The following is a 13,313-nucleotide window of genomic DNA, read 5'->3' on the forward strand; positions in this document are numbered from 1 at the left end:
ATGCAACATTGATAAGGTTTGCGGTTATTTTGCTGTGGCTGTTTACACAGCCTTGGCATCGGAGATGATGAAAGTTAGAATTTACCCCACTGTGTGCTAAATCAGCGCTTTGACAAGCCTGTTTGTTTCAGAATTCAGCAAAAAGTTCCCAAGCACCTTCACCATGGGGATCCAACGGAAAGTGAGTCAAGTTGTTCAAATTCATCATTTATATTCCACAGTTGTGATCTGTGCGCCCTACACACTGCCTGTATTAGCATTTTAGTATTGTACTTATTTTGGTGTTTGAAATAGACCATTTGTTACATGATGTTTCAATGCATGTGTATCCAGCATATAGATTTTGGTGCAGCTCTTGTTTTTAGAATAAAAATTGAAGAATTAAATGTGATGGAGAGCACAGGCTGGCAGGAGGGTGGTTGCATTGCTCTGTTTTCTGAGGGTGAAACGGTGATCCTTGGGATCAAGTGGGTTGACACATAAGTGATTTCATCCCAAACCAAACCACCCGCTAAACCCTCAGAGTGGAACAACCACAACGGTGACCCCATGACATATAGTAGAAACGTCCCTGCAACGGACTCTCTCCGACGTGCGCTGGGGCGGACCCTACAGTCAATCCCCCCCCCCCTCACCCCACCACCCCGAGAGCCCCTGTGTGAGAAACTGCCTCTGGAACCCTGAGCCCCGCTGGTTTTTGTAGCGAGCGTAGCTGTCAGGTCCTGTTAGCCTCGGGCTCCCCCCGTTCCAGTGGGCGCGGAGCGAACGCCGCGGTTCCGTTAGCTTCTTAATCCACTCGCGCTGCTCCCCTCGAACCGCTTGAGCTGTAATCAATGTTACATTCCTTTTGGGCTCCTTCTCCGGGCCGTTGTTTGTTTTGTTTAGGGTTTTTTTTTTTTTTGGTTTTTTTCTACGTGTGTGTGTGTGTGTGTGTGTGTGTGTGTGTCTCCTCAGCAATCACGAATCATGTGTTATTTTCATTTTCCTCCTTCTGGGGGATTGTTTATTTGAGTAAAAAAAAAAAAAAAAAAACCCCCAAACTGCCCAAAGAACGAGCGCCACAGTTGACAGGGAACATAATTTAACTTCACGGGGCGAGCGACTTTTCAATTTATCGCCGAATTACAGGACCCGCAGCCTGATTGTTTGGGCTTTCGCGCTAAGAAGACTGATGAATATGTCCTCTGATTGATGGCTGGAACCGGCTGACAGAAAATCAAGGCGTAATTGTTTGGCAAGAAAAGGCGCTCTGGTTGGACGCTCGGGCGGCTCGAATCAGCGTTAGCGATTAGCGCTTAGGCTTGATGAAAGGGCGTCATTGGCTAAACGTACGGCCGTAACGCAACTGGCTTCCTGGGTTAGAGCCGCGCGGAGTGAATCCATGAGCTGTACGGATTTCTCTAACGGAATCACGCCCTCCCCCCCGGGGCCCAGAGGCGCTGAGCGCTGATTTTAAACACAGCGGTCACATGACGTGCGAGTGGCGGCTTCAGTCACCCACTCTCGCACCTACAGCGTGTTACCTGTTGTTTCAGTCTCTGCAGTTCACTTTATAACTTTCAGTTTGACTAAACCAGGCCAATCAAAAGCATATGTATATATATATATATATATACATATGCTTTTGATTATGCACTTGCATGTAGCTTATGAATTGATACATACATATATATATGTATGTATGTATCTACATATATACATATATATATATATATATATATTGATACATATATATGTATGTATCAATTGCCACATAAAGTTTTATAAATATATATAGGAAGCAATAGCGTTTTGGTACCAAAGGAGGCGGAGCCTCTGACCGCCCCCTCCCTGCTGTCCCGTTCCAGGAGCGCCGGCACCCCGTCCCCCATGTCCCTGAGCCCGTCGCCCGTCAGCTCGGCCAGCAGCGGGGGCGGAGCCCCGGGCTCCTCCTCCTCCTCCAGCGGCAGCGTGGCCATCCCCCAGCGCATCCACCACATGGCCGCCAGCCACGTCAACATCACCAACAACATCCTGCGCAGCTACGAGCACTGGGACACCGCCGACAAGCTGGCCCGCGAGAGCCAAGGTGCGCTGGGTTAGGGTGGGAGGAGGACTCGTGTGTGACGAGGGCCATCAGTGCTGTCACTGGTGTTTGTTGTTATGGTCATTTTTGTTGTTGATGTTGATGATATAGATGATGATTTTTTTTAAATTATTAGTAGTACTAATTATGTAGTCTTGTTAATGTTAATAATAATAATTATTATTATTATTATTATTGTTGTTGTTGTTATTATTATTACTAAGGCTATTTATTTACTATGAAATAATGTATAAAAGCATAATAGTGTACTCAGATATCCTGAGCATTCCATGCAAATCACAGTAAACCATTCCATGTGATAATCAAGTGAGAAAGCACTTTCTCACACCGGTGGGAAATTTACTTCTCACCTGTCCTCGGAGATTATTTTTACCGAACTTGAAATTAAAAATGACGAATGCAGTAATTTCATGATAAATAATGCAGCCCTCCTACGTTTTTTTTTTTTTAATGGCGATTGAGGACATTCATGTCCTTCATGACGCTGAAGAGGACTGAGGCTGAAGCAGTCGTTAAATGCAGTCGCGGTGTTTTTGTCACTTCCTGCGGTTTTTGCGATTCTGTTATTGAGCAGCGCTGACTCCTCGGTGGCCCGTCACGCTTTATCGTCTGGTTTGAGTAACATGAATAAGTCAGGAGGAGCAGAATTTAGCAGGCCTGTATAAACCACACTGGCCGGTCCGGTGATTAAACAGGGATATGTTCCCTCTCTGTCTTCCTTCGCCCGGCGAACGGGAGTAACTGAGCCCTCAGACGCTCCCCACAGCCGTAGTACTGACCGCATCGATCCGTCGGCAGGAGACAGCGAGACGCAATACAAATTGCAAATCAGGCCCGTGGGTTTCTCTGTCACTTCCTGTCCTTCCTTTGCAAGGAAAGCAGATTAAAATGGCTTCTCGCTGTCCGTGCCATTATCCAATCAGCCGTTAGATGCTATTATTCAATGCTCCTCTCTGTTCCATGAACTCTCTAATAATAACTCTGGTCAAAGTACACAGGCACACGTGCCCGCATGCACACACACACACACAGGAGGCCAGTTTTTTTTTGTCTTTTCTCCATGGATGGCGTGATAAACCGTTCAGTTCGTGGTCAGTGGTATTTTGTTTCTCCGTCACCCTCTCTGTTCACTCCGTCCCTCTCTCCTTCCTCCTCCGCTCCCTGTAGAGTTCTTTCAAGACCTGGACTCTGTGATGGACCCGTTGACCCAGCAGAGAAGCATGACGGAACTGGTGCGCTACGTGCGGCAGGGGCTGCACTGGCTGCGGATAGAGGCCCACTTGTTATAGTGCCGCGGCAACCGCCGCCGCGGCAACCATCGCCACGCTTCGTTTCCCCACGTCTCCATCACTACCTCTACCAGCCAGCAAATCCATCTCCACCCACCCCCCCTGAGGGACGTCTCCTCTCCGCCCGCCAAGGCCAAGGCCAGCATTCACAGCACACGCTCAGACACACGGACGCGCACGCCTGGGTTTTTTTTCTGTTTGCCTTCGCTCCTGAAAATGTCGAATTTCCCCCCCCCCCCCCCCCCTGGGTTTGAAGGAATGTTGAGATTCCCTGGAACAAGCCACAGAATTTTTTTCTTTTTTAATTTTTTTTAATTTTTTGGCTCCACAGATATTTTGTGATGGTCCGCAGAAAGGAAGCCTTCAGGATTGTGCATGAACTTTGAGTGGCACGCTGAGAGAGAGGGTTGATGGCAAATTAGATTCTCTTCTGTTTTTAATTTTGTTTTTTGTTTTTGGGAGGGGGGAGGTGTGTGTTATACTCATCACAGTACATCTCAGACAGCTGCAGCTGTGCTTTCAAAATGAATTATAACGAGAGACATGAAGCACATACACTTCTATATTCCATATTTCCAATTGTAATTCATTTGTGAAAGAACTGGTTGGTTGTCTACAAACATCTTGAAGAGAACATCTTCATAGCACTTTTATAGCCGACAAATTTGAGACGTCATTCTGAGATTCGCAGGATCTGATATTTTAAGCATGCAAAATTTTTTGTAGATGCTAATGTTCCAGTGGAGTTCAGCTTCCCTGGACCATCCATTCATAAAAGCAGCAGTAGGCAGGGCAGTCAGTAAGGCGAACCTGCAAAACAACTGAACTTGTCAAGAACAACGCTTTATTGCAATTGATTCTACAGATAAAACAAAGCTCTTACAACCAAGCATGATTCTCTGTTTTACACATTCCATTTTTGTTTGCCTCTACGAAAGACCCACTGCCTTGTTGTGAACTAAAGTCGCACCAAAAGTAAATTAAATTAATAGTGTTTTTTTTTTCTTTTTTTTTTACATTATTATTTCATCGTTTTGGTGTCTTCTGTACAGGCTACAGCCTGAGGCGGAATACATTATGTGTCTCTAAGAGAAAAGCATCTTTTTAATATACAGAACACAAAGCCCTTCATCTGAGAATGTGTTTGGACAGATATTTCCAAAGTAATCATGATTAGCAAAAAAAAACCTGTAACATGACAGAGTCTTGTGTAAGATTCAGTCTTATACATACCTACAATATTACTTTTATAATATTAACTTTTGGTTTTTTTTTTTGCATGCAGGCGCACATAAGTATCTCGACTGGGAATCCGTGATTACACAAACAAATTGCCTAAATATATAGTCTCTGTGCGGAGATGTCATTTGTCAAAATCTGTTAGCTTAACTTGACATTCGGAGCTGTCATAATAAGATGTGCACACTTCTGTGAGGAAGCTCTTCTGGGTCTCGCAGATGAGGATGTGCTGCCTTCTTTTGTTTTCGGGTGTGTGCGTCGGTTAAATGGCGTGCATGTGATACAGAGAAGTTTCCGGAAAGGCTGTTCCCCAGAACCTGGGTATCGGAGCTCACCAGTCACTCCCTTCATACTGAACAACCGGCTAGTTTCTCTTGTCCGATTCTAAGCTGAATGTGAGAGAGAGACAGAGAAGATGTAAGAAAAAATGTGCTCTCCACCAATTTTTTTACAAAAGTGCCTCCTAACCCAGTGGAAAATTATTAGAGTCTATATTTAAGAACGAGAATCAATCTAAGTGATTTTTTCCATACCATATTGGTATATTAGATTCTTTCATAAAGCCACAGTTATTTATTTATATACTTTTTACTGATGATGGTGATACCAGTTTTGGCTTTAAAAGAATACAAATGTGTAACTTATTTATTTCAAATTTCTAATTGATTTAGTATTGTGGTGACGCTAGAAAAAAAAATGCAAAAACAAACAAATAATGAACACAGACTACACTAAAGTAAATAATTATACCGAATTAATGACTTGCTCGTACTAGACATTAAATCTTGTTTCTGTTGATGCAGAGTGTTTTACATGATGTACGTAGCCACACAATCAGTGTTAATAATACTCAAACGAAATTTATTGTGCAATAGCCATAGAATACCACTCCAAGGACTATTAGCAATATTTAGGTAAACATGAATGGTTGTACATCATATATTCCAGAAATTTCCAGAACTGATTCTCTGAACAACAACACAAAATGCATTGTATAGCAAATGAATAGCCTGCCAAGCCCTTTCAGATTTAGCTGTTGGCTATGGCAACTCAGCTCTTTGATTTTTCACCTTTTGTTTATCTCATAATCATCAGTGAGTACAGAAACTATGAAAAAAAAAAAAGATAAAGAGATAAGATGTGTGTATTTGTTTTATGCAAATCACGGCAAAATTCTCTCTCCTCGTCCAAAGTTACCAACTGTCGTCCCCATTTCAGGGAGCGGTCTGTAAATTTCCGAGTGGCTTTTTCACAGCTGTTCCCGCGCTCGTCAGAGGCGAGCCGTTCTGTCGGAGAAATCTGCGCCCCTCTGGCAGTCAGTCAATACCAAATAGCGCTGGCGCCCCGTTCCCCATCCATCCCATAGTATAAACAAGCAGCTATATTTTCGGGCCTTGGCACAGAGGATGCCTGTTTAACGCCCCTGCTTTCTGTTATGGGGAAGAAGGGCCGATCGGAAATGGATGATTTCCACTGAGATCGCGAAATCGATTTTCTTATTAGAAAACCCTCCCCGTAGCCCCCCCACCCCCCCCACCCCCAAAACAAAATATTAAGAAAATTGAATGAGGTGCCATCTGTTACCAGTCAAAATGAAACAGCTGCTAAAATGAAAACTTATTCATAGCTTAACCTGCTCCATGCTTAGCATTTTTAAATTTCACAGGGTGACATTTGAAGGTCATGACAGTGTTGATATTAATAGTTCATCATTAAAGGGATTTTTTTTTTATTGGATCATCTTTTTAGCAAGAATATTGCCGCTACAGATGTAGTTAACGCAATAATTGATATATTTGAAATGAATGGTAATATTTGTGAAAGTTAATACCTGTTTGTTTAATGTTGTTTTTAGGTTTGCGCAATTAATTCAATATTTTCATTAACTACAGGCCCCAAGTGAGTCACTTGTAGGTATATGCAGTATTCTAATAAATGAATATGAAAAGTTGAAGCCACACTAAAGTCTTATGCTTTCGCAGTGGTATCTTTACTGGAGTCATCAATTATGTTTACAAAGCAGGAGATAATGACTATCCTCTCTTTATCTCTATACTCCTGTGCTCAAACAAGCAAAGCTCTGTGCCATTGCCCCCCACCCCCCCCCCAAAACCAGTCTGAATAAGGGAAAAGTGCTAGAGAATTGCATGCTGGGACATATGCTATGGGAAGACAGGGCTCCTTGGTCTGAGCACGCTCAGTGAAATCCCTTCAATGTGTGTGTTCCCTTGCATTCCTTCACCAGACTATCAGCATAACGGCGTTGTACTTTATAATGGCATTACCCAGCATTTTTCATGTGTTTGTCTTCTATTGTAATTTATTTATTTCTTAAGAGATGAAAAGGCTGCTTTTTTTTCCTTTTCTTTTTGGAATGTACCAACACAGAGCCTGAGAAAAGCTGTCCATCTGTTCTGTGGTTGTTTTTTTATGTTGTTGCTTTTTTTTTTCGACTGTCGTTTCCATCGTTTCACTTCGTGAAAATCAGTATCGCGGAAAAACAATCTCCAATTTCACACGCCCAGCCGGAGGCATTCTCTTAGCTCTGCAAATTAAACACTGTAAATAGCACCTCATTAACATAAATTAATTTGCCATGTTGGTCAATTAAAGGTCTAATAATTCGATGCTGATTAATATTTACTGAGAACCATGGTGGATGTAAATGATCTACGTGAACTGGACTAGGCTTTCAAAACACACAGACATAACAAATGCCAAATAGGTCTTTAACTGTTAATTATGGACACACAGTCGTTGGACATTAACGACATGCTGGATTATTAAAGTAATTGACAATTTGTTTGTGAATAAAGTGTCATGTCTTTGACTGCTAATTTTCATCTCAGTCACTCTGTGGTACTGTGAATACTGTCCATATTGACCTGTACTTCATCAAAGTGACTGATATGCAAAGATTAGTCAAGATGTTATATTTGATACTCTAAAGTTTCTTCTTCCCCATACAAGAAAAATTCCACATAGCCCTGTAACTGACCAAATTGACTTTAGGTGAATACGTGTAGAGCATCTATCTAAGGATGATCTCGCTGTCCAAATGTGTATATGTGTACAGTACAATTAAGTGCTTCATGGTTTGTGTCCTTTTGTGTTAAGGATTGTGCCACATAAGTATGTGTTTTGGACTTGGAAACGACTGTGTCGGAAATCCATTTGCCTTGCAGGTAATGCAGATCTGTGACTTCTCAAATCCCTCAGCTTTAGTATCCTGTATCCTATCCAGTTCAGTGTATTGCCTCTGCTTTCCTTCATTTCACTCTGATTTGGAGTGCATTATATTTGTACTATCCAATTCTTTTTTTTATAAAAGAGATAAAGTAATAATATAGCTAAAGTACTTTCCGATATAACCACAAAAAGGCAAAAAAAAGGCATTTACTTAACATGGCTGTTTTCCGTAATGATCATCAAGAGCTACTTAATTGAGCAGAACAAACCAACTTTATTTAAATTGTATGTTTAAATGAATCGTTTAAAAGAATTTAACATGACAGTTGGCAAATTTGACAGAAAATCAACACTATCCCCCAAAGACAAATAAATTCACTTTTACAAACCCAGTGACTCAAAAACATCAGAATAAATGTTGAATTAAAACTGGTCCACAGCCTCCTTTTACGGTAATTATGGAACAAAATCCCATTTAGGCAGTTTCATTCCAGGTAGACCAACTTTCACAATTAAAACTTAATTGACATTTTGATCTCCGATAATCTTAGCAAAAGAGTGCGTAATGAATTTCGATGTTTTTGCAATGATCAAAAAGCAAATTACCCAAGACACGATGAGCAGTCCTGAAATCCATGGAAAAGCCAATAAAGCGTTCTGTACCTTGAGGCTCAAGCTTTAAATAAACGCTTAAATGCTACCTAATCCCTGCAGGATGTTACATGTATATGAGACACCAGGGAAGGACAGGGTACCATTCAGAGTAAATAGCCTTTTCGTTCTTGCCAAGGTTTGGTTGGAAGCTGAAAAAGGATGTTGTATAAAGATGAACCGCAATGACAGAGAGAGGGTCTTTGGTCGGGCATGCTATCTCTGTAAAGTTTTTTGATTGATTTGTTTTGTACAGAGCAGGGTAACTGTTATGCTATCGATTCATTAATGTATAGTTGTAAGAGTTCCTTTTTATTGCGTTATGTACAAAGAAAATGTTCCTGCCTGGTTTGCTTTGTATTTCAAAATGTGTTGCACAAGTTCTGCAGATTTTTTTATTTTATTTTTGCCTATTGTATGTTTATTTTATAAGAAAACTGTCATATGTAATGAACAAAAATTTAAAATGTAGTTATGTTTTTAAATGTTTAATGTCTCAGTAAAAATGAAATAAATTGTATGAACCATGGTAATTCCTTCTCAACAAGATGGCCCAATTATATTACTGGTTTTATAAAAATGAACACAAAAGGGAGAAAAAATCTATTACACATTTTGTCAATGTTTAATTTCAAATTTTAGTCCACATAAACTGTTTATCCTGCACACGTAAACAAAAATAAGGGTATTTATAAGTTACACGGTTGCAACCCTCTTTGGAAAGTTTTAAAAAATGAAATGACAGTAAGTAAAGATCAAAGAGTAGGATTTCTGCTGAATTACACGTGTGTGTGATGCATATATTGTTTAGCTTGGCAATATCTGATTTCAGTTCTCTGGGACATGCTTATTATAAATCATTTACAAATTTCCGCTCCCTCCATTATGCCACAAAACAATTCCCAGCACACCACGCCACTCCACATCCCCACTGTTTCCACTGCGGCTTGATTGTTTGTTTTGTATTATTAGGGGTCTGAGCACTGCAGGTGTTGGAACCCTATTGTTTTTGTCAGGACTCTCTTTCTTTTTTTCCTTCCCTTCGCCCTCAAATAACTTTTTCCTGGTACGCGCCAGGCTTCTGAACCTCGGTAGGCCTCCGTGGGTGGCTGAAATCTTAGCGTACGCTGAGGATTGGCCACTCGGTGGCGCTGTAGCGTCCATGTCAAAAGCTTGGCTTATATGAGCCCTGTTTGACAAATAATACAAAATGTTGTGTGTACAGTTGGTCCCTTTCCTCATGACGAACAAATTTTCTTCAAGGACCCACAGCTTCCAACATACTGGATTTGCCACCATTTTGAATTTACACAGCATTTAGCGTGCTGAATCTATGGACATTTCTCTATGCAGGCATTCATTCTTGTGGTTTTGTCAAAGAATGGCCTTGTGACAAACCAATGAACATAATCAGCAGAGGCCTAAACAGTTCCCGTAGTGGTGATTGAGAATTCAGACATAGAGAGCTCATATTATATGAAAAATGTACTTGTTACTTGTTGTGCACACGTATGTGCGATCCAGGACTGCCATCTTAGAGTCGCCACAATTTGAAACTGTATTTAAAACAGTTTGCCGTCTATTGAGGTTGAGCAGCTTGCACAAGAGCCTGGATAGAGCATCTTTGGACCAAGCTCCTTGAATGTTCTGTACTGAAAGTCCCACAAAAGTATGTGCCTGGGGGAGCAGTGAACAGCTCCTCTCATAAGTTTACTAAAATCTCTGCATCACAGAGGGCTCAGGTTCATGTAGTTGTTAATCTCTTTAATAGGAACACATCCAGGGTGTAAGGAGAGCCAGGACCAAGGGAATTGCTGCTCGCTGCTGTACTCCTTTTCCTTTTTTTTATTCAAATCCAAAAAAAAAGAAAACCATCTCAATTGACTGTGCCATCGACAGAGGAAAATGAATCGCGCACCCTCGCCGCAGTTTAAATTGCTCGTATGCTGATTCTAGGTCTTTCCGCCAAGGTGAGTTTTTCATTTGTCTTCCTCGCCGCACATCCAGGGACTCGTTTCACGTGTGTACCCCCCCCCACCGGGACTCCGGGAGACTTCCTGTGACTACATTCGGCAACGCTCCGGGGGGAGTACTCTGAAATTTGTTCGGCAGAACCCTCGCGGTCTTTGACGTGGACTGTAATGAACACTTTCCGCGATCATTACTGTCACCGCGGGAGGCCACGTGTTGTGCAGTTCACCCACACACACACACACACACACACACACACGCTGCACATCTGCATATTCTCCCATCCGAGCCACCACAACGCTTACCGTACGTCATGTTAACCCCCGCCAGCCCTCAGCAATGAGCAGTGCATTCCCATGGTGGGATCATGGAGGAGAGAGATTGCCTGAAGATGTGATCTGCCAATGCCAGCAGCATCCCGCCGACCTTCCGGCGCACCTTCCTTAAAAACATTTGATGATGGGCCGCTGGGTGACTCACTCGATAAAACCGATGCTTGTGGTGCATGAACGAGCACCACGGTCTCGGAGTCAAATCTGACCCGTGCCGACTGTGGCTCGTCCCCCTACAAGGGCGGTGCACGATTGCCTTTGCATCATCAGAGTGATATATGCGAGGGATTCAGTTGGTGGGGATTGCAGTATTCATTGTTTGTTGTCCAGGCACCCGCGGTTTGCTCTCTGTACATGTGTATGATTGGGTCTCCTCCACCACTGGTCTAGCAGTTATGCCCAGCTGTTTGGGGAGCAAGCTGGCTCACCCCAACCACAGTTTAGAGACGCTGACATTGGTCTGTATTCCAAACTGGCGAGGGTTTTATATGAAATACATTTGTCAGGAATCGAAGTTGCTCTGCTGGTTTTCTGAATGCTGCATTTACAAGCGAAATGGCTTTTTATTTATTAATCGCATGATCAGTTCATCGCGCTGGCTAATTTATGGAATCCTTGATGTAGCCTTACACTGCAGGGTCATTTGGAAAGGTTTATAGCACCAGACAGACATCCTTTCTCGAAATAGGAGTTTCACTCTGGTAAATAATTTCCAAAATGATGTGTCAACTGCTCTTTTATTTACAGATTCTGATAGTTTCATTTACTCTTGGCATTTATCCAGCTCACTGACAGTAAAGATTTATTGATTTAATTGCCTAGGGTAACCATGCAATAAAATCATCTCAAAGATACAGTTTCATGGCATTGCACACCATCGAGGTAATTTTTCAACTGCTACGGCTGTATTTCTACGGGTTGCAGGTGCAAATTTTGTTTAAGTTGAAGAATCTCATTAACAAGGTGACTTGAATTGCTTGCTCTGTAATATTAGCTAAATGAGTTATATTGCCATGATAATGCTCAGGAGATCTGTGCGGAAAGATTAGCATATGTGTGTGGAAAATATACTGACTGTCCACGTTTGGTAATGTATGTTATGTCTCAAATCCAAACAATTCATTTATTGTTATCAAATTTTTAAAGTTGACACTTACGTACAATAGGGAAAAAAATCAACACCATGTCAACAATCCTATAGCAAATCATTCGAGTTTAAGTGTAGTACATACCAATCCTAAGCATTGTATGACCAATGTGAGAGGACAGCTGGATGTATTGTAATGAGACAAGCAGCCCTCCTATAGGGAATATGCTGTACAGCCTTGAAATTTATGGAAGTGTCGCACATGATGTTTTGGATACATGGATAGCGGGGTCAGACAAATCATTACGAATTATTATTATTATTATTAGTAGTAGTAGTAGTAGTATATCTTGTTTAATCTTATTAATATTTTTTATTATTTTCATTTGTGCGATAGCTGCCCATGTGCATTTAAAACTGAGGTTAAGACTAAAGTTAAACATTTACAGTACAGTGAATGATTCCTGATTTAAGCCACATCCTAAAGAAAATAGCACAATGCATTTCCTTGACTCTTAAGCGGCTGCTTGTTCGGTTACTCAAGACGGAGCTGTGCAGACGGCCGGAGAAAAAAAAGACCTGATATTAGATTCTCATTTTGCGCACAGCTCTGGGTCACATAATTAACACTTCCTCGGATTCCGCTCGGCTGAAGCTATTATTGCAGGTGCAGAAACAGGCACTCTGTTGTCGCGTGCCGTGCACCTGTAGCAGAACAGGAGAGGAGTTTTAATGCGCCGCTCTCTGTAACGTAATGCGGAAATTAACTTTGGATTTCAGCAGAAAGTTTAGCAGGCCGTTTGCTTTGTGACGAGTTCAGGCTTAATTCGGTATCGCTCAGATATTGTACAAAGGCCGTGCTTCCCGCAAAGACTGCACTCAGCTTTCTAGCCCTCACGGAAAACTAACCCATGTTGCACTCATGGTGGATATGGACAGCTTGCTCACATTAACTGCTATCTAATTAAATGCTTCATTTTTATACAGTATTCTGATTTAATAATGGTGTGCTGTCAATCAGAATAGCTCCAATACTTCGTAGACTTCCTCCTCGGTTAAGGGCTTAATAGAAGGTTTTTTTCAGTCTTCATGATCTCAAAGCATTGAATATATTTGCATCATCACCATCACCACCACCACCACCATTAGTGTGTGTTAGCATTCCCTAAATGTTAACATAGTCATGACATAGTACGGTATTTAATCAACAATTGTTCTTAACGTTTCTTGAACAGGTGAGTTAAGCAAACTGTGTATGAGAAAACTAGCATTTGCATTGACAACGCTGCAAGGAAATGCTGAGAGTGAAACAGAATGCTGGCTGTGGTCTTGCTGACCTGTCACTTTAACACTGTGCGTGGGAAGATGATGTGCTGCTATGATCTCTGCCGTTCTCACGTCATTAAACAGAAGGACGCGGGTCCTGAAAGATGCTCTCGGCTTCGTCAGCCTGGCTAAATCATGCTTCA

The 13,313-nt window shown here is 41.8% G+C and overlaps 1 protein-coding gene across 2 annotated transcripts in view; it reads left to right on the top strand.

Annotated features, from left to right (window-relative positions):
- aff2 (AF4/FMR2 family, member 2) overlaps window positions 1-8,987 on the top strand; it is a 175,809-nt gene extending 166,822 nt beyond the window's left edge. For both annotated transcript variants that reach the window (XM_064329362.1, XM_064329361.1), the window contains exons 19-21: window positions 132-181; window positions 1,848-2,068; window positions 3,254-8,987. In XM_064329362.1, coding sequence (XP_064185432.1) covers window positions 132-181; window positions 1,848-2,068; window positions 3,254-3,375 — 393 coding nt within the window. In that variant the 3' untranslated portion in view covers window positions 3,376-8,987. The remainder of the gene's footprint in view (window positions 1-131; window positions 182-1,847; window positions 2,069-3,253) is intronic.
- The last annotated feature ends 4,326 nt before the right edge of the window (window positions 8,988-13,313 follow it).

This window comes from Anguilla rostrata, chromosome 3 (assembly GCF_018555375.3).
Source record: "Anguilla rostrata isolate EN2019 chromosome 3, ASM1855537v3, whole genome shotgun sequence".
NCBI classification, from domain to species: Eukaryota; Metazoa; Chordata; class Actinopteri; order Anguilliformes; family Anguillidae; genus Anguilla; species Anguilla rostrata.